This window comes from Delphinapterus leucas, chromosome 6 (genome assembly GCF_059928025.1).
Source record: "Delphinapterus leucas isolate spDelLeu-1000000601 "Yukka" chromosome 6, BTC_Dleu_Yukka2, whole genome shotgun sequence".
Lineage (NCBI taxonomy): Eukaryota > Metazoa > Chordata > Mammalia > Artiodactyla > Monodontidae > Delphinapterus > Delphinapterus leucas.
Genome location: NC_143134.1, coordinates 121,073,476 through 121,099,500, shown reverse-complemented (window position 1 = coordinate 121,099,500; position 26,025 = coordinate 121,073,476). Strand labels below are relative to the sequence as shown.

The 26,025-nt window shown below is 48.8% G+C and overlaps 1 protein-coding gene across 1 annotated transcript in view; it reads left to right on the top strand.

Moving 5' to 3' along the window:
* The window catches only part of DDX31 (DEAD-box helicase 31), a 73,669-nt gene that overhangs the window by 18,646 nt on the left and 28,998 nt on the right, over positions 1 to 26,025 (top strand). The window contains exons 10-17 of the mRNA XM_022578341.3: positions 628 to 747; positions 864 to 970; positions 2,475 to 2,707; positions 3,454 to 3,630; positions 7,356 to 7,415; positions 18,459 to 18,509; positions 20,040 to 20,179; positions 25,186 to 25,267. Of these exons, the coding sequence (XP_022434049.2) occupies positions 628 to 747; positions 864 to 970; positions 2,475 to 2,707; positions 3,454 to 3,630; positions 7,356 to 7,415; positions 18,459 to 18,509; positions 20,040 to 20,179; positions 25,186 to 25,267 (970 nt within the window). The remainder of the gene's footprint in view (positions 1 to 627; positions 748 to 863; positions 971 to 2,474; positions 2,708 to 3,453; positions 3,631 to 7,355; positions 7,416 to 18,458; positions 18,510 to 20,039; positions 20,180 to 25,185; positions 25,268 to 26,025) is intronic.

The following is a 26,025-nucleotide window of genomic DNA, read 5'->3' as shown; positions in this document are numbered from 1 at the left end:
CCATTTATCTTATTGCCATAACATAGGCACGTGCCCACTTAATTACAAGGGCAGCTGGAAAATGTACTCAGCTAAAAGTTGTAGGCTTTTATTACTATGGACTAATGGGATGAAGGATGGTTGTGGAGTAAGAAGTTAGATTTATTCCACCTGGTCCGTGGGGCAAGGCTAGGCCTATGGCATGGAAGTTACAACAAGGATCCAGTATAAGAAAAAAGCATTCTAACCATTAAAGCACGTTAGCATGGGATAATGCATTCAGGTGGGAGGTTCCCCGGCACAGATGCCTTCAAGAACAGATTAGGTGACCATCTATCTGGAATATTCTAGGAAGCATCTATGGATCAGATAAAGGGCATTGGGTTATATAGTAAAGATTCCTCTGAGACAATTTTAATAGGATTTCAGATCTTAACAGTTACGTTTTGTAAGACAGAGAAACTTCAGGGAAAAATTAGAACTTAAATATATCTTTGTATCCACTTGTCATTACGTTTGTCATGATTTCAAGCTGTGGCGTGTTGGCGCTGGCCTTGACTCTGTCTCCTCCCCAGCCTTTCCCCCGTGTTTTCTATTGCTATGGCTCCATCTGATTTACTTTCTTTTATGATATATAATTTTAAACAGACTCCGGAAGGGAATAAATATCCTCATCGCAACTCCCGGGCGCCTCGTGGATCATATTAAATCCACAAAGAACATTCATTTTCGTCAGATCCAGTGGCTGATTTTGGATGAAGCAGACAGGTGAGCCCTTCCAGGAAGCAGGAAAGGGCTGTTTCTGTGGTCTTTGCCGAAACTTCTGGAGCCCCTTAGTGTTCCCTTTATTCACGTAGATTAAAACTCCTCCCTTGAAACCACAGAATCCTGGATTTGGGTTTTGAAAAGGACATCACAGTGATACTCAACGCTATAAATGCCGAGTGCCAGGAACGACAGAACGTCTTGCTGTCGGCAACACTCACGGAAGGTGAGTTGAGAAGAAGTGCTGTTTCTTCTCAATGGAGTGGAAGGGCCTAGATGCAAGCTGCGTTGTCTCCCAGCAGCGATTCTTAGCCTCGGTGGGGATCGGGCGAGGAGGAAGGTGTCCGAGAGGACTGCTCTTCAAACCATGTGTCCTGTGCTCCCGGCCTCCCTCTCCCATCATCCTGACTCCCTGGTCCCCAGCACGTGGGGAAAGGGAGAAGGGGCAGGTCCCAGGCCCAGAGCCCTCACAGGAAGGGGAGGCTGCTGTGCTCCCGTCAGGGTGTGGAGGGAGGGGAGGACGCTGCCTGCCACGCACCTGGTGGTCTCGTGAGGTTGTGATCGCGCTTGCCAGCCGCTGAGAGCAGGGCTCTTGTCCTGAAGGTGGTAACCTATCCCCGCTCATTTTTTGGTATAATCACCCTGCCTTTCTCCTAAAGAGAAATCCTAAAAATATATTCTGTAAGCTCATTTGTGTCTTTCCATCATCGTTAAGATGGAATTTCTTAGCTCTTTTGTTGACGGGAACACCTAGGCTTGGAGAAGTTGTATCAGTCTCCACCAGGACCCCCTGCGCGTGAATCCCTGCCTGAGCGACAATTCAGCTCTCACTTTACTCGGTTCACTAGCCTGCTCTGGTGCACACGTACCAGATGCCATGCACGTGACTCACCAGCAGTTCTCAGAGTGTATCCTAACTAACAGTGACTTTAAGAGAGAATCCATGGGACTTCCCTGGTGGTCCAGTGGTTAAGAATCCTCCTTGCAATGCAGGGGACGCGGGTTTGATCCCTGGTCGGGGAACCAAGATCCCACATGCTGCGGGGAAGCTAAGCCCGCGTGCCTCAACTACTGAGCCCAGGTGCCTCAACTAGAGAGCCTGTGCGTGCCCGCAAACTACAGAGCCCACATGCTCTGGAGCCCAAGCGCCACGGCTACGGAGCCTGCGCACCACAACTAGAGAGCCCGCGTGCTGCAGCTAAGACCTGACGCGGCCAAAAATAAAATAAATAAAATAAATAAATATTAAAAAAAGAAAGAGATAATCCATGGAAAGGGGATTCTGCGCTCAAAAAGTTGGGGAAATGCCACTCGTTACCTCCCCCTCTTGGAGATTCATGTGCACATTTATACAATAAAGGTCCTGAGAAGGCCTGTAAACCCGGGAAACCCTGGGAAAGAATTCCGGGAAAGCTTTTTATCCGGGTTTTCATAACTTACTTGACCACAGAACCCTTTCTGGGGGATGGTGGGCAGACATCTGTTTCAGTGGTCTTCCACGGGTCAGAGTTTAGAAACTCCGGTGGTGTGGATGGGTTTTTGGGCCGTGGGAAGAAATAGGTGGGTCCCCACTGGACTGACAGTGGGGCCAATCAGTGCTGGCATTTGGGGACACACCCATCAGGAGCTTCTCAATAGGCCTGGATGTGTGGTGTGGGGGCTGTGCGGGTGTGACCAGTTCTACAGCGTGTGCCTGTCAGTTGTTTTGTCCTTTTCACGTTTTCTCCAAGGTGTAACGTGGCTAGCTGATATCAGTTTACATGACCCAGTCAGTATTTCTGTCCTGGATGAAAGCCATGACCAGTCGAACCCAAAGAGCAAAGCCATTCCTGAAGCTTCTCCACAAGCTAGCGATGAGCTGGACAGCTTTGCCATACCAGCGAGTCTCGAGCAGTACGTGACAGTGGTTCCCAGCAAACTGAGGCTTGTCTCCCTAGCGGGCTTCATCCTGCAGAAATGCAAGGTAGGTCTGGGGACTGGGTCCAGCCTGATCCGGGGAAAGACCACAGTTTTGTTCATGTTGGGCATTGAGGCAGTGAGCTGAGACACACACAGAAGTTTCCAAACTGAGCTGTGGTGCAAGCGCAGACCTTAGCAGAGATCTTCTCAGTCAGTGGTTCTAGGATTGCGGTGAAGAGTCCGAGGTCACTGATGGCCATTATGTTCAACTTAAGATCTGCCTCAAATACCTTTCCTGGGACTGATACCGGCAGTGTCGCAGGTGGTACACACACGATGGATGTGAGGCAATACAGTAGCCTGTGCTCGTGTTTTTGAAAGAATCATCGTGTTTGTATATTTACTAGATTCACATGATAACTTTCTCTGGTATATGGGGAGATAGTAGGTGGAAGGGCTTGAGGGTGCAGCTTCAAGACTGCGTGTGCAGAGTCCCCGCCGGGGAGTGCCGTGCATGGCGGGACCGAGTGAGGGAGAGGGACACAGCTAAGGGCAGCTTTGCTCTGGAGCATAATTGTTTTTCTCAGATACAAGAGGCCTGTTCGAGGTTGCAGCCATGTCATTTTCCTGTCCTACATTTCTTTGTAGTGTGGAGGATCTGTGTTATTTTTAAAAATAATTCAAAGCCATCTGTCGCCTCTGTTTCCAGATCGGGGCTAGCCTGCCCATGTGTTTTAGAAAGAGATTCATTTCAAGTGTCACCTGATCTTAAAAACACGTGGTGGTTTTTCCCCCCTTGTATCGATGTAGTTTGAGAGAGACCAGAAGTTGATCATCTTTTTCTCGAGTTGCGAGCTGGTGGACTTCCACTACAACCTCTTCCTCCAGACCCTGCTGAGCGGCTCAGGGGCCCTGGCCCCAGGTGCGTTGCCATGTGCCTCCACGCGGTTAAAATTCCTGCGGCTGCACGGCGACCTGGAGCAGGAGGTGAGCCTGTCCTCCTGGGTTGGCCCTGGCTTCCCTAGGGACCCCGCTGGGCCAGGGAAAAACGTGGCTAAAGTGGGAGACCCACCAGAGGCCAAAGCGGGTGACGCAGCTGTGTCGATGGGGCGAAGGGGAGCCTATTGTTCCTGTTTGCTTTGCTCCGGGAGCTGGTCTCTTCCACCCGAGAGAGCTCGTGGGCCCAACTTGGCCTGACTGTACCCCAACCAGCTGTTAAGGCAACAGAGTACCACTAAGTAGCTGGCACCAGGGGAGGGTTTTGCCTTTTTAGTACCCAGTGTGTAATTAGGGCTTGATGTCTTCAAATTAAGAGCATTAATGGAGCTAAATTGTGGCTCCCATATGGTACTGCTGAGCGTGACTGCTGTCATTGTCAACAAGATGCAGCGCTTTCACTCGGAACGCTTGGGTTGGGAGAGGACGCTGGGTTCCAGAGGGGCTGCAGGGGCTCAGCACTGGCGAATATTTTTGATCAGGAAGAATAGTGGAACATTTTCCTCACCTTAGGTACTTAGCTACGTTCACCCTCATTCCGCTGCTGGTAGGCAGGCCATCCATTTAGGGAGTCGAGCGGGGTGTAGAATGAGATGAACTCTCTGGAATTGTGGCAGGAAGGACAAGCAGGGCTTGGAAACGGGAGCCATCTTGTCCTAGAGCAGAGGTTACCAGGCAGCTTAGAAAATTAGAAAGCTTGAAAGAAAACCAGAAATTGGAATAAGGTTTGACTAGAACCACCTTTTAAAAATCAGGACATTTTTAGAGCTAAAGGAGGCATTAAAGGTCATCAAGTCCAGCCCCTCTTCGTTTTTGCTTTTTTTTGTTTTAATAATTAAGGAAACGGAGGTTTAGAAAAGTGAAGTTGCTCAAGGTTACTCAAGGACACAGCTGCTTTTTTTTAATATAAATTTATTTTATCTATTTATTTTTGGCTGCGATGGGTCTTCGTTGCTGCGCGCGGGCTTTCTCTAGTTGCGGCGAGCAGGGGCTACTCTTCCTTGCGGTGTGCGGGCTTCTCATTGCGGTGGCATCTCTTGTTGCGGAGCACGGGCTCTAAGGCGTGCAGGCTTCAGTAGTTGTGGCTCGCGGGCTCTAGAGCGCAGGCTCAGTAGTTGTGGCACGTGGGCTTAGTTGCTCTGCAGCATGTGGGATCTTCCTGGACCAGGTCTCGAACCTGTGTCCCCTGCATTGGGAGGTGGATTCTTAACCACTGCGCCACCAGGGAAGCCCACAGCTTCTTATTTAACACAAGACTATACAGAATTTCCTGAATATTCCAGCTTTAGTCCTGTAAGCTCTTAATTTTTACCTTCAGGATCCCCAATTCAATCAAGTTTGTTGATTTCATAATGTAATGCCATTTATGGGTTTGTTTTTCTTTTAAACTGATTTTATCAATATTCCAGGTCTGTTTTCTGCAGAGCCATCATGCAGGGTAGGTGTGAGGATGATGAAGGAACTGGATGTGGACTCAGAAGGATCTAGGGGTTTGACTGTGTCAACAGAAGATTCTGCAGTTAGGTTATTTCAGACCGTGCATCTCTCATTGTAACAGGGTGGTATCTGGGTAGGGTGTTTACAGCCGTGTGCTCTGGGGGGGCAGACTGCTTGCGCTCTGGTGCTGACTCTGCCATTCACTGGCTGTGTGACCTCAGGAGAGCATTGAACCTCTCTGTGCCTCAGTGTCCGTGCCTCTGGGTGGAGGGAACAGTAGTACGTACTTCTTGGCGTCGTTGTGATGATTCACTGAGTTAATGCAGATCAGGTACTTACTACGAGGCCTGGTGCAGAGTGAGCGCTGGGTAAACGTCAGGTGCCGTTACTGCTGTTATTTCTCTTTCAGGAAAAGTGTCGTTTTTTTCATCGTTTAATAATTGTCAGTAGTTTACTTGTCTTGTTTATTAAGTGTTTAGCCTTCACACCCTCCCTGTGAGATGGGTAGAAGGTGGCAGGGAGGATCTCTGTATTTCGTTTTCTAAATATTGGTGCAGTGTCTTGTCCCAGGGGACTAAGCTAAAACCGTCCCCATCACGTCCTCCTGGCTTGTTACCCTGCCCCCTGCTCCACCTGACCTTAGTGTGGTCTCCCGAAGTGACCAACGTGACCCTAACCAGGTATAAGAGCATCAGAGAGGAGCTACTGTTTGAAGAAGTTGCTGCATGATAGCTGTGATGGACGCTCAGGACTTTGGTAGTTGTGTTTCTTACCCCAGATCTCAGTACAGTATGTCTGGACTTTTAAGGTTAGTTTCACGGGCTTTTATGAACTTTCCTGATTTTTTTCTGATTTTGACTCTACAGTGCAGCCATAAATTCCCTGGGTTCAGATCTCAGTTCAGTCCTGTATTAACAGTGTATGCACATGCCTTGGGCAAGTTACTTAACCTCTCTGTGCCTCGGTTTCTTCCTCTGGAAGTGAGGGTGGTGACAGTACCTGCTCACTGGGTTGCTTTGAGGATCGGATACGTTCAGACGTGTAAAGTGCAGGCCAGCATCTGGTACCTGGTACACACCCTACGTGCCGGTTGTCATGTCCACTGTGCTCAGTGAGGTGCAGCCTGGGGTCCAGCCACGTGATGGAACGTGTACCCGCGAAAGGCCAGAATGAGGTATACCTTGGTGTCAGAGCGGAAAGAGAGACTTCACTTCCTTCTTTTTTCCAAATCTTCAGTGATTTGGGTATATTTTCTTTTTGTTACTGTTGCTGACAGATGGACATGGCCAAGTCTTAACTGCTGGCAACACTGTGACTTAAACACACCCCCTGCAAGTTCATGCCCAAGGCCTTTTGGTCCAGCAAGTCTGCCTTTAGGGGCTTACCCCAAGGGGATAGTTAAGCATGAGCATGGTGACTTACCTACAGACCTGTTTATCGCAGCGTTGTCTGTGGTGGTGAGCAGTGCAGACAACCTCAGCTGTGTCAGGAGTGGGGCGCTGGTCACGTGGAGGCGGGGCTCCCATTCAGCTGAATACGGTGTAGTCACGGGAGATGAGGCGGTTTGGGGCTGTTTATTGGCATGAAAAGATGTCCACATTCAGTTGATATATAATAAGAGCATGTTAGGAGTGTAAGAACCATGATGCCAGTTTTTAAGCCACATATTTGGTTATGTTTCGCCTAGAAGGGGGCTCAGGAAGCTTCGAGGTGTTGCCAGTGGTGGTGCTTTGTTTTGAGTGATAGGATGATTTAATTTCCTTCCTTTGACTTGAAGTATAATTTTTCTACAGTTAAAATATATGGTTTTCACAATTTGAAAGTCTTTTTAGAAATCAGTTTTTAAGAAAATTGCCCCATAGGAAAGGTTGGTTGTTGTTCAGCCTCTAGACCACCTGTAGAAGAGGTGTTAGAGTAAATTCTGAGTTGGGAACCCTGAGTGCAGGAACTTTGGCCTTTGGCCCTCCTTGCTCTGGGTGTTGGCCGTTTCTGGAGGGCGTGGCCGCCTCCCCCCTCCCACCCCCGCATTGTCTTAATGAAACGTGCTGCCCTCAAAGCTTGTTGCTCTGCCACAGTCCAAGAAGCCTGGTCGTGTAGGTATAGGGTCTTGTTGCAAGATGTGAAGAATCCACTTCTTCCTCTTTCTTGGCAAAACCTCTCTCTCTGTGCCTAAAAATAGTTATAGCAGTAGAAAATTGGGAGAGTTATGAGAATCTAAGCCTACCTTGCTGGACTCGATCTCAGAGTTATAAAGGCCCTATTTTTCCTTGTTTTTGCAGGAAAGAACAGCAGTGTTTCAAGAATTCTCACATTCCAAAACGGGGGTTCTTCTTTGCACGGTATGTATCATTCTGCGCTCCGTGGGAAGGTTGACAATTGTTGTGATGGTGGTGGCAGGTTTTCGTCTCCTGACGATTTGCCTTGGGGTCACCGGGCCCCCCCGACAGGGAACAGGAATTCTGGGGGCCTCTTGGTGTGGCTGGTCTCTTTGCACTCCTGGTTTGCCACCTTACTGCCGCAGATAGCGGGCTGCCACCGCGCGGAAGACTTGGCGATTTGCTCACTAATAGTGGCAGCTGTTGTCTGAAAACGTGTGAATCTTGGCGATTTCTCTCCACCAAGAACTTGTAAATTACAGCTATCGGGAGTAATTAGAGCTGAGAAAGTCTTTTCACAACAAAATCACTCTGCTTGCCTCTGCTCACCTTCTCTTCAAGGAAAGTAGATGCGCTTGGACAGAGTCTATGTGCTGGTGTCCAGAGCTGTCATCTGCCCTGCAGTTTTCAGGGCCGCTCACTCGGCCTCAGTCTTTGCAGTCGTGGGTAGCCACCTCCTCCAGCACCGTGGTGACCTTTGTCGTGCACGTCTCTTGTGATCTTTTGAGATTGAAAACTCACACCTTCAACGTCCCTGCTTCTCTGGGGACTCACTTCACCAGAGTTGCTGCTGGCTCCCAAGATTAAAATGCCTTCCCTGTTTGTGCCATCTTGGAAGATGTAACTTAATCCCCAACTGGTTACTTGAGAAATCCCTATATATACGGTAATGAAATTGCACCATCAAGTTGGTAATAATCCTGTGAACAAGGGCTAGGTAGAAGCAACGACGTTTAGCTACGTGAACGCCTGTCTAGGCCTCGTTTAATACAATTACTTTTTAAGGAACTCCTGTTCTGTATTTAGTTTTAAAGGTAATGGAGATTGTTTTCTTTCTAAATTGAGAGTTTGTGAGCGAGTGCAGCTTTGTTTCTCGTGTGTGTATATATGCATGATCATCTACAAGACGGCCTGCCCGGTGACCTGCGGATTCTCACGTGTGTGGCAAACAGTGGTTCCGCCGGCTCTGGTCCTTCAGATCTGAGAGCGGTTGCTCCTGGAATGCTTGCCTCAGAAGGAGATCTGAGTCTGACCAAGTAGCCCTTCTCTTTATGAAGCCCATCAAGTCAGATGCTTGTGTTTGCTCTAAAACTGTCGTCACTTGCCTGGTCTAAAGCGAAGATGAGTCCAAGTAATCTACTTGATAAAGAACTTTGTCAAAAATCCTCTGTCTCTTGACACTTCTGGAGCCTGACCCCTTCCTGTTTCCTCTGTCTCCACTTTCCCTCTTGCTGCCTGTCCTTCAGCCAAACAGGGCCCTCTTTCAATTGAATGTGTCATTCTTACTTTTTCTGGCCTTGGGGCCCTGGTACATGAGCTCCCTCGGCCTGGGACACACCACGCTGACTTAAACTAACTCCTTCGTAGGCCTCAGCTTCAGTGGCGGTTTTTCAGGAAACAGAAGCCCCAGTTCTTCCCCACGAGGCACTCCCAGTGGGCCCTGCATTTCTTTATGATGCTCCTCACAACTGGTCTAGGCGTCTTCCCGCCAGACTGCAAGCTCACGAGGACAGGGACTGTGTTTCCCGTCCCAGCGTCCAGCACAGAGCGGCAGGCGCCCGGTGTTCGTGGGTTACGTAGGTGGACAGCTGGGGCTCGAGAACCTCCATGCTGAGAATCACTGGTGCGCGCCTTCTTCTAAAGACTGAGCCTGAGGTTAACATGCTCGCTCATGGGGGAGCAGCACTCAGCCACAACAGAGCATGAAATAGCGCCATTGGCAGCGACACGCATGGGCCCAGAGATGATCACACCGAGTGAAGTAAGCCACACAGAGAAAGACAGACACAGGATATCACCTATATGTGGGATCTTAAAAAACTGATAACAAATGAACTTATTTACAAAACACAAACAGACTCACACACATATAAAACAAACTTACGGTTACCAAAGGGGAAAGGGAATGGGGGAGGGGTAAATTAGGAGTTCGGGATTAGCAGATACAAACTACTATATATAAAATAGGTAAACAACAAGGTCCTACTGTATAGCACGAGGGACTATATTCAGTTTCCTATAATAAACCAAAATGGAAAAGAATATGAAAAAGAATATGGGGCTTCCCTGGTGGCGCAGTGGTTAAGAATCTGCCTGCCCAAAAAAAAAAAAGAGTCTGCCTGCCAATGCAGGGGACATGGGTTCGACCCCTTGTCCGGGAAGATCCCACATGCCATGGAGCAACTAAGCCCGCGCGCCACAACTACTGAGCCTGCACTGTAGAGCTTGCGAGCCACAACTACTGAAGCCCACATGCCTAGAGCCCGTGCTCCACAGCAAGAGAAGCCACCGCAACGAGAAGCCCGCGCACCGCAACGAAGAGTAGCCCCCGCTCGCCACACCTAGAAAAAGCCCGCAAGCAGCAACAAAGACCCAACACAGCCAAAAATAAATAAGTAAATTAAAAAAAAAATGTGTGTATGTATAGATACACATGTATATATATATACATATATAAACTGAATCACTTTGCTGTACACCAGAAACTAACACAACATTGTAAATCAACTATACTTCCATAAGAAATAAAAAAATAAAAAATAAATAAAATAGGAATTCCCTGGTGGTCCGGTAGTAAAGAATCCGCTTTACAATGCAGGGGACGCGGGTTCGATCCCTGGTCAGGGAACTAAGATCCCACACGCCGCGGGGAAGCTAAGCCCGTGCGCCGCAACTACTGAGCTCGTGCGCCTGGACGACAGCCCGCGTTCTGCAAGCTGCAGAGCCCACGTGCCCTGGAGCCCGCGCAGCACAACTAGAGAAGAGAAAAATCCTCACGCCACAACTAGAGAGAAGCCTGCCCACCACAACGAAGAGCCCGTGTGCTGCAACTAAGACCTGATGCAGCCAAAATAAATTTTAAAAAATAATAATAATAGGGCTTCCCTGGTGGCGCAGTGGTTGGGAGCCTGCCTGCCGATGCAGGGGACACAGGTTCGTGGCCCGGTCCGGGAAGATCCCACATGCCGCAGAGCGGCTGGGCCCGTGAGCCATGGCAGCTGAGCCTGTGCATCCGGAGCCTGTGCTCCGCAACGGGAGAGGCCACAGCAGTGAGAAGCCTGCATACTGAAAAATAATAATAATAATAATAATAATAAATCTTTAAAGAAAATGAATAAATAAAATTTTAAAAACTTCTTTGTAAAAAAAAAAATCAATAAAATAAAGAATTTAGTTTTACCTATAGGATTCTCTCAAACATTCCAATAAAGAATTGCTTGTGACATGAAAAAAAAGTGCTCACTGGGAATAAGTTTACTTTTTCATATATATGGTGTTATCTGAAGAGTGAATGTTACAGATCATCTGTATTGAAACAGAAGGCAGGGCTTCCCTGGTGGCGCAGTGCTTGAGAGTCCGCCTGCCAACGCAGGGGACACGGGTTCGTGCCCCGGTCCGGGAAGATCCCACATGCCGCAGAGCGGCTGGCCCCGTGAGCCATGGTCGCTGAGCCTGTGCGTCCGGAGCCTGTGCTCCGCAACGGGAGGGGCCACAACAGTGAGAGGCCCGCGTACCGCAAAAAAAAAAAAAAAACAACAGAAGGCAGTAGGAACCTGTGTGTTGGAATTAGGACCAGAACAAAATGCTTTATTTTTGACCCTTGAGATGCTGGATTTGTCCCTGGTGGGAAATTATTGAGTCTCCTAGTGTGCAAACGCTGTCCTGTTTTTCACAGACATGGGTGAGCTCTAAGTCTCAGAGAAAACTCCAGGTATTTGAAGTTCAGTTTTTTGTTTTGTTTTGGGGTTTTCTTTAGTAGCTCTCCGGAAGGAAAGATCATTTTCTGAAACGTGGTTCTCGGTGGGGTCAAAAGCACAAGATGATTTTCCTTGTCCTGTTGGCTGCTGCCTGCAGGCAGGTGATGTCAGCTAGATGAGGAGCACCATTGGCTTGGCACCTCTGCCCGCTGCCAGGCCCGCGTGCCACGTGGAAAGCAGGCTCTCACTTGCCATAATCTGATTTCTGTAAGCCCCTTGGTGCGTGTTCTCTTGCTCGCCCAGGCCACGTCCAGCATGCAGAGCCTCAGCCAGTCTCATCTTTTCTTTCTTCTACTTTAGGAAATGACTGGAAAAGAGCTGGGTGGGAGCTCATGCCTCTCCATTTCTAAGCCAGGGTACAAACCCAGAGTCCCCAGTGGGGAGAAGTTCTTCTTTCCTGCCCAGTCTTCCTTCTACTTCTGCTGTGTTTGTTTGCTATAGGTGGAAACTTGGGGTGTCTGGGATGCTTTGGCTGTGATAGGTGGGGCCTGGGTTGGGGAGATGTTGTCACTGCGTCCTTTTCAGCAGCCTGTTACTTGCCGGGCTCTGAAAGCTCTCCGGGAACCTCCTGGGTGTTAATGAGCAGCGGGGCCACAGCAGGACAAGGCGGATGGCGGACCCGCTTCTTTGGATAAAGGGGAAGCACTTGTGAATGGTTGCGTGGGGACTTTCCCCCTTTGCACCGTATCTTTTGCCATTTTGATTTATCATCCTGAGATCATTTTAATGAGGCCAGAAGACTGACTGTCTTGTGTGAGAAGTTGGGAATTGCGGTGTAACCACACAAAGGCTCACAGTTCTGCTGTTTCCTTTACTTCTAGAAAATCCCTCCCTCGACCCCATTTTCCTCCTTATATCTTTTCTGTTGTGAGGAAAGTTAAAGGTGTGTCTCTGTGTGTGTGTGTGTGTGTGTGTGTGTGTGTGTGTGTCTGTGTTTCCTTTCATCTTAAACATCTTAAAAGCAAGGATCTTCTTAACTTCACGCAATCTTGCGGGACCTGGTACATGGCTGTATAATGTGGGTTCTCAGTACACGTGTGACCGCGATGAGTCCAGAGTCTGGGCAGAGGTGAGAAGATGGTCAGGGAGGAGAGACCAGTCTGGGAAAGAGAAGTCCTTACATATTTGAAATGCAAGTTTGTGTCCTCTAGAAAACTGGATCTAAGAAGAACCCAAGTTAAGGAGGGAGCAAGTATTAGCAGGAAGGAGGAAGGAGTCATTTGGAAGTTCAAAGCCCACTTTCCTCAATGGAGTTAAGAAACCCAAAGAAGCAGAGTATCTCCTCCGGCTTATAGTGAAGCACTCACCCTAAGCCAGAGGTTTTTTCAATACCACTGTTAAGTTGAGGGGCTGGGAAGGAGAAACCCCACCAAGTGACTGGAATGTGGTGTTTCCAAGCTCCCTCTAGTTTTAGGGCTGATGCGTGGCCCTCCCTGGTTGTTCCTGGATGTATGTACCCAGTGCCTTGGCCTTTTCCCAGCAAGGAGAGGCACTTCCGCCTCCACCTGCATCCGCTGGCTGAGTATCCCTTGGAATGCTTTGTGCTTGTCCACACATGCCTCCTTTTTCAGAAGATACCTAAAGCACCTGTGCTGCTGTCCGCCACCTTTTCTCTCTCTCTCTCTCTCTCTCTCTTTTTTTTTTTTTTGCTCGAAACACTCCGTTAGGTCTTTGCGGTTCTTAATTTCCTCTCCTCCTGGGAAATTTCGCTGTGCCAGGCGGCCAGGAGACAAAGGAGGGGGGCTGTAAGCATCCCAAGGATGTCCCTTCAGCACCCCTGAAGAAATGGAGACTTTCTCGGTTTCCTCTGGGGCATGCTTTTTAGGCGAAGTTTACCTTTTCCGCTCGTATTTCATTCGTGTTAATGGCAAGGCCATTTGGAGATGGTTGGCTATTGACTCAGTTACGCTAACTCATGCTGCCAGCTTTTTGGCGGCTCCAGCCAAGATCTCGCGCCTCTGACAGCTTCTGCGCTGTCTCCTTCCCCCTCTGATTACGCAGCCCAATCTGTCACCCGGACGACGGGGGCCTGTGCCCCGCTGATGGCTTTCCACACGCCGCAGTAATGACTTTGGCAGGACGGGAAGGCAGCAGAGGCGAATTTGCTGCGTCCCTTGCTCGGAGAGCCGCAGGCCCCCTCTCCCTGTTAGTAAAAGCACTTTGTGAGGTTCTCGGGTAAATAAATGAGTCATTTTAATCCAACTGACAGGCTGGCACCTGAGCAAGCTGCCTTCCATCTGTACCCCTTGGTCTCATGGAGGCGGCCAATTGTCAGGCCCGCGGACTTGAAGGCCTGACTGGTGAGTGTCTTTCAGAATTGACTTTAGCGATTCTTTCGCCCTAATTAGGTTAAGGGAATACAGTTGGGTTGGATCTAAGTTCTAAGGGTGGGCGGAGAACCGAAGGCTTTCCTGAGTCTTGGGCAGGTCAGTTTCCTGTGGCTCTGGTGCTGCTGGCTGACAGCATCCAGGAAGATGGAGCCATGTCCCCTTCCTCTGTGGTCCTCTGCCCGGGTCGGGTGGATGGGGTGTGAGGGGGGAAGAGAGCCGAGAGGCTTTTAAATCCCCACCTCATTGCCTCCGTCTAGCTCTTATTTCATCGCGAACTGGAACACTCAGATTTACGATTCTCAAGACACTTTGCACATCCACTGTCTCATTGGATCTTCACAGCAACCTCGGGAGATAAGTAAATTGTAGCCATTTTATAGGTGGGTAAACTGAGGCTCAGAAAAAGCAGAGGTGACTTGCCCGGATTGGTGGCTGCTAAAGTGGTCCTAGAGTCCGGTTCTCCCTGTTCCTGCACCGGCAAGATTGATCCACTCTCAGCGTAGCCTCGGCTGAGACTGTAAGGGAGTGCTTAAGGAAATGGCTGGTGAAGTCCGAGCAGTGGCTGGCTGTGAGGTGCCCCCACCCCAACGCCAGAAGTAGTGGGCGGTGGGAAGGTTGTCAGCCTGGTGTCCTGAGCCGATTGCCCAGCCCGAGTAGGAAAGAACCGTGAGCAGTCCTGATGGCGGTGGCTGCCGTGCCTCCTAACTCTGTCTCAGCATGTTTGTACCCGGCGTGGCTTTCCTAACACTGTATGCTAGTTTTGAGATTCATCTGTGTTTCTTAGTTGGATTTACTAAACCGACGAGCATTAAATTTTTTACAAAGCTTATCTGTAAAGCTCAGACAGCCCATTGTGTACCTCTCCCAGTGCAGAGCACTTAAATGAAGTGAGTCATTTCTTAACAAGAGCTTCGCAGATTTAAGAACCCATCAGTTTTTCTAAAGACAGTGACTGTGGTTAGTGCAGAGAACGCTCTAAATTGTGTTCTCAAAGGCATCGGCTCTGGAACGTCCGCCTTCAGCTTTCAGGGCACCTGGGAGCTGTCAGAAAACACTTCCTGGGTGGTTGACACACTTCTAATACATGAAATGTCTACTTAACATTTATAAATGCAGCCTCTGGCCGCCGTTCAAAGGAGACCCACAAATCCCAGGTGGGATTTAATCAGAGCGAAGGCAGACCAGCCCTGACCTGCCTGCAGTGGTCTTCTGGGTGACTTAGGTGACGGTGGGACAGTGTCTTCCTTGAATCCTGCCCCTGACCCTGGAGGATGAGAGTGCGATTGTTTTAATGTGCTTCCTACAGAACTTTGCATAGGATTTTTTTTTTTTTAATTTATTTTTTTGTGTGCGGTACGCGGGCCTCTCACTGCTGTGGCCTCTCCCGTTGCGGAGCACAGGCTCCGGACGCGCAGGCTCAGCGGCCGTGGCTCACGGGCCCAGCCGCTCCGCGGCACGTGGGATCTTCCCGGACCGGGGCACGAACCCGTGTCCCCTGCATCGGCAGGCGGACTCTCAACCACTGCGCCACCAGGGAAGCCCAGGATTATTATTTTTTAAAAAACCTTATATACCTATAAATTCTTAGTGATACTGAAAAGCGAGGAGAGAGGAGGAAGAGCCGTCCTTTACAGAAGAATGCCAGTTATAGAAATGGAAGGAACGATAGGCTTAGAAAGCCATCATTTTGTAGACATCAGGGTAACAACTGATACAGACAAGTAGCATCAAATGATACTAAAACCACTGGGCAAAATGTTCTGGGAAACAGTCTCAAAGTTTCCCTCCTGAGGTTACTCACTCATTGCAAAGGAGAAAGGTACCGTCACAAGGGAGTGAGATGGTGTGTGCCACCTGCTCCAGCGACCGAGCACAGCGTCCCCAGCACAGGACAGACACCCTGCCTGTATCCTGAGGTCACGTGCTGGGCGGTACACCCCACCCTGATGTCGTTCTGCCAGAACGCTCCCCCTGAATCTTACTATGAGGAGACAGAAAAGTCCAGATTCTGGGATGTTCCTCAAGACACCTGGACTCTTCAAAAAAGGATTGTTATCCAAAAAATAAATAAAAAGAAGTAAATGTTAAGGGTGGGGATGCAGTTCTACGTTAAGGAAGTCTAGAGGGCTCTAATAAAAATAGAATGCAGTGATCTAGGCTTCAGTCCTGGGTTAAGAAAGGAAAACAACTATAAAAATCGTCTTAGGTACAAGTGGTGAAATTTGAACGTGGACTGATTATTATAAAATAAACTTATTTCGTGTGAAGTTCTTAGGTGTGGTAATGGTATTGTGATTTATGTAGAAGAATGTCCTTTTACTTAGAAGACATGTGCTGAAGTATTTAGGGGCAAAATGTCATGATACTTGCAAGTTCCTTTCAGGTGGTTGAGAAAAACACATGTGTACAGAGAGGAAAAGAGCGGCTGTGCCAGTGTTTAGCAATTGGTGAATCAAGATGAAGGACTGACAAGTGCTCACTGTACTATTCTAACAGCTTTTCTGTAGGTTTAAATTTTTCTAAATAAAAATGCAGGGTTGTGGGGAGGGGGGAATAATATGCATTCGTCGTCAAAAGAAAAACAAAGCAAACAACGCAGGAAACTGCGAAGAGAAAAGTAAAAATTGCCCCAAATCCCCTTACCTCGAGATAACCACACTTGACAGTTTCGGTGAACCTCCTTCCAGGTGTTGGTTCTCTGCTTATCGATCCATCTGTGCATTTATCCATTAATCCCTCTGTCTACTTAATGTCTTCTGTTATTGTTACCCTCTCTTTCTTCCTGGATTTTTTGGTGGAAGAGAGACCATTTGTCCTTCGGGACGCTTCACATTGCGTCCCTGTGGTGCTGTTTACCTTGTCCCTGTCGCCCTGCAGTAGGTCTAGGCACTTGTTAGATTCCATTGCTAGGGTTTTGTTTTTGTTTTGGCAAGAATATGTCAGAGGTGATATTCTGTCTTTCCTACTGCATGACAGCTGGTTATCTTACTTTTTTTTTTTTTTTTTTTGCGGTACGCGGGCCTCTCACTGCTGTGGCCTCTCCCGTTGCGGAGCACAGGCTCCGGACGCGCAGGCCCAGCGGGATGGCTCACGCGCCCAGCCGCTCCGCGGCATGTGGGATCTTCCCGGACCGGGGCACGAACCCGTGTCCCCTGCATCGGCAGGCGGACTCTCAACCACTGCGCCACCAGGGAAGCCCTTACTTTTTAATTATGTTGAAACGTGGTCTCAGGGTCAGAATTATAAGGGCCCATTAAAGGAAGTCCAGCTTCCATCCTCATCCCCTCCCCCCATCCTCTTCCTTCCCGTATAGGTCACTATTTTTTATAAGCTTTGGGGTTTTTCCCTCCATTATTTCTTTTTCAAGTATGAGCAGATATATTTGCATTTCCCCCATTTCTTACACAAACGCACACTATTCACACTCAAAACATAGCCTAGATATTCTCCACATCAGTACATAGGAACCTCCATTCCTTTTGTAGCTGTGTAAAACGCCGTTCTACGGGGTAGGTATTGCCGTGTTTTATTCAACCCGTCTCCTGCTAGACATTGGGGTTATTACCAGACCTGCAATTATAAATAGTGCTGAACTCGGTGGTTTGTGACCACCTAGATGGGTGGGATAGGGAGGGTGGGAGGGAGGGAGACGCAAGAGGGAAGAGATATGGGAACATATGTATATGTATAACTGATTCACTTTGTTATAAAGCAGAAACTAACACACCATTGTAAAGCAATTATACTCCAATAAAGATGTTAAAAAAAATAATAAATAAGTAGTGCTGAAATGAATAGCCTTGTGCATAGATGATTTTAAATTTTTGCCAGGGATGGATTGCTGGGAGATTGCTCAGGGTCAAAGGGCAAGTGCGTATGTAGTTTTGCTGGATATTTACCAAATTCCCCACCATAGGGGGTTGTATTATTTTGCATTCCCACCAGCAGCATATGAGGGACACAGCATCTTTTTTGATAGTGGAACCGTATACTGTGATATGGTCTTGGAAAAGTAAAGCAGACCTGGATTTCAGGGCTAGCTCTGCTTCTTAGCTGTGTGTCCCTGGACAAGTTACTTAATCTCTCTGAATCTTGGTTTCCTCTCTATCAAATGGGAGTAATAGTTGTCTGAGGCGTTATTTTTATTTATTTATTTTTTGTGGTATGTGGGCCTCTCGCTGTTGTGGCCTCTCCCGTTGCGGAGCACAGGCTTCGGACGCGCAGGCTCAACGGCCATGGCTCACGGGCCCAGCCGCTCCGCAGCATGTGGGATCTTCCCGGACCGGGGCACGAACCCGCGTCCCCTGCATCGGCAGGCGGACTCTCAACCACTGCGCCACCAGGGAAGCCCCTGAGGTGTTATTTTGACAATGAGTCAAGATGACGCAGGTAAAATGCTCTCCACCCTGTCTGGTGTGTAGCGAGCGCTCAGTACCTGTTGGCTGGGGCTACTCTTGGTGTGACTTGTGCTTGGAGGTGGATGCCAGGTGTACCTTTATTGCCAAAGACTGGAAGGTTCCCAGTTTCTAGTCTCTCTGCCAGAATGGCCAGAAACCAGAGAGCAGAGCCTTTGCTCCTGAGATGGCGACCAGCTGAAGAGAAGAGAGAAAAACATCTCCATTGCTGTTATACTTTTTGTCTGTCTGGTTGGTGACTGTCTGATAATGACTTAGTTCTCAGGCCTACATGCAGATGGTGTTCTTTTAGTGAAGTGGGCTGTGGCTGCCTCACCTGCGGGGTCTGTAGAACTAGCCTCTAAATTGGAATTTTACCCACAGGTGGACGTCAGTGGGTTCCTGGAGTTGTGCACATTCCTGGGGGGTGAGCCCTCAGAGTTTGCATTAGATCATCAAATGGATCCACGACCCCAAAAAGGTTGAGAAACTCTGTCCTAAGCCATATTCTTTTCTGTTTTGAAGGATGTTGCGGCTCGGGGCTTAGATCTCCCTCAAGTCACGTGGATTGTCCAGGTAATGTATTTAAGTTGTTAAGGTGCGAGCTTGAGGCCAGAATGTGTGATCGTGAGTAGGTGCATTGGCTTTAAGTAGAATAATTATCATCACCCTCTTGGGTGTTGCCCTGGTCACCAGGCGGCAACCAGCCCGATCTGCACAGTTCTCCTGGCATCTTTCCTTAACCCAGCCCACCTGACCACTGCAGCACAGCCTGTAGACGGTACAGCCGTGGGAGGGAGGGGCAGGCTCCCCTGCTCACAGACTAATGTGTGTCACACACAGAGTTTTCAGCAAGCTGAAAATAACAGGAATTACCTGGGCCCCTGGGAGGCCTCATCGTGTCCAGAAGGCGATGGCTCAGCTGTCCTGAGAGCTATGTCCATGTACATTGACCTGCAGGGGGCAATTAAGGCCCTGACAGCATCTTACACATACCTCTAGCCTTAGATGCTTTGCCAGAGGGTAGAGGTGTTAGCGCTAGTCTAGTGGCTTTAGTTTTGTTTTTTCTTAGTCTGCAGAGTGGTATTTTTAAGCCCTTCTGTACGGGGGCCAGGGGACAGGGCCCTGTTTACGTGAGTCACGGTTTATTCACGTTTTAGTGGAGTTGCATGCCTGTCACTGGCTAGGGATCTCTGCTCACAGCACATGAGGACTTTGTGACTAGAGGCATTGTGTCTTCTTTCCTGCTGTCCATGGGGCAGATTTGGAATAGGAAGACGAGGATGATTTTAATGTGCAGGAGGCCAGGCACATATAATTGATCATTGAGAGCCTTCTTATAATTGTGGGTATTGATTAGTTTAATATGCCTGGCCTCCCATCATATTCTTGGCCCTCTGGTCTTTGATGCATGTAGCAGCGAAGAAGAAAAGGGCAGAATGAGTACAGGGACAATTGGTGTTGACGACGATGACGTTATTGTCATAGAGAGCATCCGTTCTGCTGAGTTAGAGCGTTGGCCCTTTTGCCGGGCCAGGAACACTGTCCGTGGGAGCGGAGGCGTTTCCCTGCAGGAAGGGGAACGTGCCTCTCAACTGGCCTGCAGCTCTGCTCCGTTGGGACTGGGTGGCCTGCAGCGAGGCGGTGGAGACCTGATTCTCCGTACCCTGTGCAGCGTCTTTCGTGGCCTCAGCCCCACTGCCCTGTCTACTGAGGAAGCAGGCCAAGGTCGTGCGGCCATCCTGCGCGAGTTTGCGCCCACCTGCCTGCATTCTCACCTTGCCCAGTCACCTCAGTGAAAAGATGCAAATAGGAAAATGAAGAGACCTGTGGAGAAGTGAAATTAAATAGGAGATACTGGGACGAGAAGACGTCTCGTTTATCTGAAACTTGGCCACTGTTCCTGTTGGCGTGTCGGAGCCTTGTTATTTCCAATGAAGCCAGGAGTTTCAGGGTTGAGTGACTTCTCCTTGTGATTGTGGTAGGGTAACCATAGCACCAGGATTTAATTCTTGGGATACCTGGAGGCAGGTGAGGGGTATTGCACTTCCAATTAATGGCAGTCCCTTGATCTGCGAATGCCTTCATTTTTGTTACCCTTTTTAGTACAACGCTCCGTCTTCACCTGCTGAATACATCCACCGGATTGGGAGAACCGCCCGGATTGGCTGCCGTGGGAGCAGCCTGCTCATTTTGGCTCCTTCGGAGGCAGAATATGTCAACTCGTTGGCTTCTCACAAAATCAAGTGAGTCAGAAACACGGGGTTTCGGCTGATCTCACCTAATTAATTTTCTGTCGCCTCTTACAGTGGATGGGCCTTGTAAGCTGACGAGGAGCCATTAACCCTTGTGATCCCTAAGTGAGTCCCAGAATAGCCAGTGGCAAAGACTGAAACCCTTAACGCCATCAGCACATGACAGTTTTCATTGCGTTGCCATTCCAAGGCGTAGAACGATCTGTTGCGCTCTCTCTTTCAGGTAGAGTCTGTGTTGGCGTTGCTCCTGCTGCGAAATCAGTGTGCACCACCCGCCCAGCCAGCTTCTCAAAGATCTCTCTTAGTCACCATTTTTGTTTCTTGCAATTAATGAACGCTTAGGACCTTTAAAGTTGGAAAAATATAATGCTTTTGATTCTTTACACAACTCCCCCTCCCCCAGGAAAGGAAAACGAGGGAAGAAACCATGAGGGGGCAGGTGAATCATGTACCACATGTTTGTGGCCAAGGCTGTCCAGCTGCTGTCCCGTGTGCACCCAGTCAGATGGCAGCCTCTCACATCCCCCAGCGTCAGGCCCCCAGTTCCAGCCCTGGGTCGGGGACTCCACAGGGCTCGGCAGCATGGAACCTTCGCCAGGGGCTTCCATCGAACCCCGATCTCCCCGAGGAAAGACAAAGAAAGCAAAGACAGAGGACAGTGGCTCGAGCTGGCCAGGGGTGATTGTGATGAAAGCAGAGAGCATCCACCTGGGCCACAGAAATGAGTTTGTTTAGTCATATTTTCCATAAAATCTAACAGGCTCTAAAAATGGGCTTCTAAAGGCATGCGGTTTTTCACACTGATCTACTTTCACGAATTTCTTCTGCTCAGAGAAAGCACAGTGATGCATAGAATGTTTTCGGAGGCACAGGAAGAGCTGTGTGATGCCCAAGGTGGTGGCACGGTACACGCCGGGCACAGGAGTGGCCCAGCTGCTCAGAAGCCACTCGGTGACTTCCCCTGTCCCCAGTCAGACTTCAACACTCTTCCGAGATTGCTGGTGTGACCGTTCGTGGAATGAAGCTTTCTCAGAAAATGTGCTTCACACCCCTCAGTGTCGGGGGAGGCGAGGACCCGCTCCCGATGAATTCAAGAGGGCAGAAATGAAGATGGTGTGGGTTTTCCTCTTACGTAATTCTCTCATCTTGATACAGCTTGTCAGTTGAAGGAGTGGTTTTTGTTTGTTTCAGGAAGACGTGCATCTCTTCTCTTACTTGTGAGAGAAAATCTCATGTAGATCAGTCAACGTTTCACCAGGAGCTCCATCTCCAGCTGGATTCTGAGTTCCCGGGGGCTGGAGGCCGTGTCAGACTTCTCACTGCGGCCCTTTCCGAGTCTAGGCGGCACCCGATCAGGCAGTTACACTCCAGAAATACAGGGGGGTCGAAATGAAAACCTGTCCCAGCGCCGTAGCTTTTTCTCTCTGTCCCGGCGATTCGTGTACGTGTGGAAGGTATTCTCAGAGGTGTATTGTCCCACAAGAGAAGGGACTCACTGCACCTTGGCAGCCTCTCTCTGCCTCCATGGCTCCCTCCTCCTTCCGTTCTAGACCCACAAGTTCACGTTCTCCCATTCCTCCCCGTCAGCAGCTCTCTCTGGTTGGCCTCCTGTGCTTGTTCACTGTGATGTGATCTCCTTGGAGAAACGGGTGCAGACAGTTACGCAGTCAAAGGGTGATGGTCCAGCACAGAGTTGCCAGCATAGATGCCTCTGCCTCTCTCCCTCTCATTGTTCTCGAATAAACGCCTTCCAGTTGACTGCGATGGAAGGTTCAAATGTAAGCCTGAAATTGAAAAAGGGAAAATAATAATTAGCACCAACATGAATCATTGGTGAGCTGGGTATATTTTAAAGGTATAAAAAGGACAGCCCTTGGGACTTCCCTGGTGGCACAGCGGTTAAGAATCCGCCTGCCAGTGCGGGGGACACAGGTTTGAGCCCTGGGCCGGGAAGATCCCACATGCTGTGGAGCAACTAAGCCCACGTATCACAACTACTGAGCCTGAGCTCTAGAGCCCGCGAGCCACAACGACTGAGCCCACGCGCCGCAACTACTGAGCCCGTGCGCCTAGAGCCTTTGCTCCGCAACAAGAGAAGCCACCGCAGCGAGAAGCCCGTGCACCGCAATGAAGAGTAGCCCCCGCTCACCGCAACTAGAGAAAGCCCGTGTGCAGTAGCGAAGACCCAATGCAGCCAAAAATAAATTTATTTATATATTTATTTAAAAAAAAAAAAGACAGCCCTCCCTTTTGATGATCTTTTCTGGAAGAAGATCCCACAGCATTCATGGGAAATTCAGCACAAGGTTCACAGTCAGGAGAGAACTCAGAGACTCGGGGAGGAAGTTCAGAAGGACGAAGACTGGGAAATACCGCAAGGAAGAGATTTGGGTCTTACGTGCTGTAAGAATGTTCTTACAGGGGGTGTAAGAACATTCAGTTAAGGGGCAGAGAGTTCTGTAGGAGTCCAGCCTCACTGGTTTCTGCCCTGAAAGTTCACCTATTGAAGTGCCTGGTCCTGGACCACTGGCTGCTTCACCGGTGAGACGTAGTCAACCCGAGTGATGATCAGATCTGTCGCTGCGATACTGCCGTGCGCTACACGTGCTGATTTCTGTTTGAGGAAGGGCTGTATGTTGGGGATCTATATAGAAACTGTTTCTTTGACTTAATAACAAAAACTAAATCTAATAAGAACTAATTAAAAAGCATGCCACGGAAAGAGGCAGACTTGAAGATTCTTGGAATACAAAAGGTACACGTCTAAATATCAGAAAAAGGAGGAAGACGTGTGTGCCTGTTTGGTGCCTAAGAACCTGAGAGCCAGGCGGCGGGCTGCTGGGATGGCTGATGAATTACAGAGAAGATTCAGGAGGGCAGGCGGAGGCTCTCAGCAGCAAGGGCCATCGCAAAAATCGCCGCCCGCCTGCATACCCCCAGCGCGTGGAGCTCGCCCTGACAGCTTCATTTAGCAGGGCTAGAGACAGGTGCCCCGGGCCGCTTCGCCTCTGTCTGAACGCCCGGAACTTTGTCTCTGCAGCCTTCCGACTTCTTGGTGTTTGCCAACTTCTTCACTTTTTCCCACTTCTCCTTTAAACGTGTTTCTGATGAAAGTCATCATTGGTTTATTAAAATGTAAATGCTTCCTCGAAATGTGTTATTTCTTAGATCAGGCATAAGACAGCTCCGTGAATCTATTTAGCTGTCTCTCTTCATAGTGAGGTGGGATGATTCAGGTTTGTTGATAGAACCATACATAAGCAGAGTAGATGTGCTTTGTTCCTCGGAAGCAGTGATTTCTTAGACTCGGAGGAAAAGGCCCTTTTCAACTGTAAATCACTCCAGTTCAGTCCCATCTCCTGTTCACTTAGGGTAGATGGTCCCCCAACATTGTCATATGGACACATACAGCCTACGAGCCGTGCCCTGGCTGAAGGTCAACATTTGAGGAAACTGTGCCTTTCTGTGGCATAATTAGTTCTTTGTATCCCTGGCCGCAAATGCCATTATACCTGTTTTCTTTCTCCCCACTTCAGGATCTGACCCCAAGTTCTCATGTTGCTTTTACTTTTGTATTTCTTCTTTTTTTTTTTTTCCTCAAGAAAAGAAGTGATGAATAGAGGCAGGGTCAGCTAGAAAAAGGAGAAGGCAGGGCTGGGCTCTGATTCTTACCTTCCTTCAGCTTTCCAGGCATAAATGAGATGCAAATTTAGTAGCCATAACGTTTCTCTCCCATTTGAAAAACATTTTCTAGGAAGCCGCGAACATTCCCCCCGCCCCCCGCCCAACTCCTACACTCTTGGTATGTACTCTGCATTCTCTGGTTGACTCTGTAAAAATATTTTCCAAATCCACGTGGCTGTGAGCTGGCAGCGAAGAAAGAACGGTGAGGGCTGGGGGCTGGGGGTGTACGGGGAAGCAGTGACACAGCTCAGGCAGATCATGTCACAGACATGACATGTTCATTCATAGCTTTGTCAGAGTCACCTTTGGGGGAAAGTCACCTTTGTCTTCTCCCACAGAAGAGGCTGCCATTCATGTTTTAATTTGCTGTTACATTTAGGAAAAAAAAAACAAAACCCAACAACATACAAGAAAATCATTTATCTTTTTATGATCTGTTTTTCTCCCCCAGAGCTCCTCCTTCCCCCTTCCTCTCTCCCTGGGGAGTCTGTTTCCCTCCTCGCCTCTAACACAGGACTCTGCCGCGTGCCCTTCCTGGGGCGAAGGCTGGGGCCTTCCGGAGCCGTGGGGGACGGTGGGCTGTCCAGACTCCCCTGCCAGGCAGCTTGGAGTGTCTTATTCTGGCTGCTGACGGCTTCTGTTCACAAGGGAAGCCTGAGTTCTGGTTTCGGCCGTTCGCATGTGGCTCTAGATTCACCAGAGATCATTTGGTCCTCACCCCTGAATAATTAAGAGACTAGAGCAGCAAAGATCCCTCAGGGTAGATTAGGAGAGAGTTCTGGTGCCATGATGGGCGATGGGCATTGGTCACCTGTTTACCTTCACTCAGGTGTTTGGTTAAGCCCCACAGTTAAGGGTCTTCAGCCACCTCCTTCCTTTAAGTATGAAACTAAAGGGACTGTCGGAAATGTTTCTTTAGTTCGTCTTCTCAAGGCACGGTCATCTATCTATGAGCAGGCCTATTTATTTAGTGTTCCAGATTTACTAAGAAATAATGACATGATCCCTATAGAGGAAATTCTAAATAAATGTATAAATAAATTCTAAATAAATGTATAAATTCTAAATAAATGTAAATGTATCAGGCAGGAAGGAAATTGTTGGGAATATTACCCTGTCTGTCCCTTTAATATCATAGAGGGCCCCTTCCTTCCAAATTCCTAAAGGTTTGGGAAAACATTCCCTTTCCCTGACCAAGTGTTGCTTCTCCTTTATATCGAATTAGCCTGATGAGAGGCGAGTTTTATGCATCAAGATTCCAAATGTTTTTGAAAGAACCGAAGGTTTACCTCGATGTGCCCTTCCTTTTACAGTGTTTCTGAGATAAAGATGGAAGATATTTTGTCTGTCCTGACACGGGATGATTGTTTTAAAGGGAGACGATGGGGAAGCCAGGTGAGTTTTATTATGTATCGCGCTTGCTGCTCACAGACGTGACGCATTTCCTGATTTGGGGAAGCAGTGATTCTGAGTATGGGGCAGTTACTGCCTCTGTCAAGTAAGACGTGTATTTTAAGGACCATGAACATTAGGTGAGGCCTCATCTTGATGGTGTTTTTTCTGTCTTTGCTCCTGGACATGTTTGCTGGGCTCACCCAGTTAACGGGCTCCAGTCCCTCCTGCGCGTCTGCCAGGCGGCAGCGAGCTCCCCAGAAAGCAGGTCTCATCCCAGGCCAGAATGAGTCTGGAGGCAGCGTTACACACTCAGCCCTGGTGGTTCCTCTCGAGATCAGCAACAAGGACACCTGGCTAGACCCGTCCACCCCAGAAAGCATGGAAAAAATAAATAGCTCGGAATCTCCATTCGGACACACTTAGTTCATCCATTTTTTAACATTCGCTGTACACAGAGGAAGAGTGACGTTGAGATCATTAAGAAGAAAAATTTTTATTATCCGCGCAGTTCCACCTGGAGATCCTGAGCAGTTGCAGATAGCCCGGGATCCTTTCCGGCTCCTTTTCCGAGACTTCCCTCCTGCTCGGAATCACTGCCCCGCCTCCGCCCCCCACTCTACCGCGTTACTCATTGTATCACATGTACTTGTCAGTGTGTGTGTAATGATGTTGCTGGGCGTAATTTCGTCCATGAAATTTTAATTATTTGGATATTTTACATTTCTGATGCCTGAGGATAGACTGGAAAGTCAGAGCCA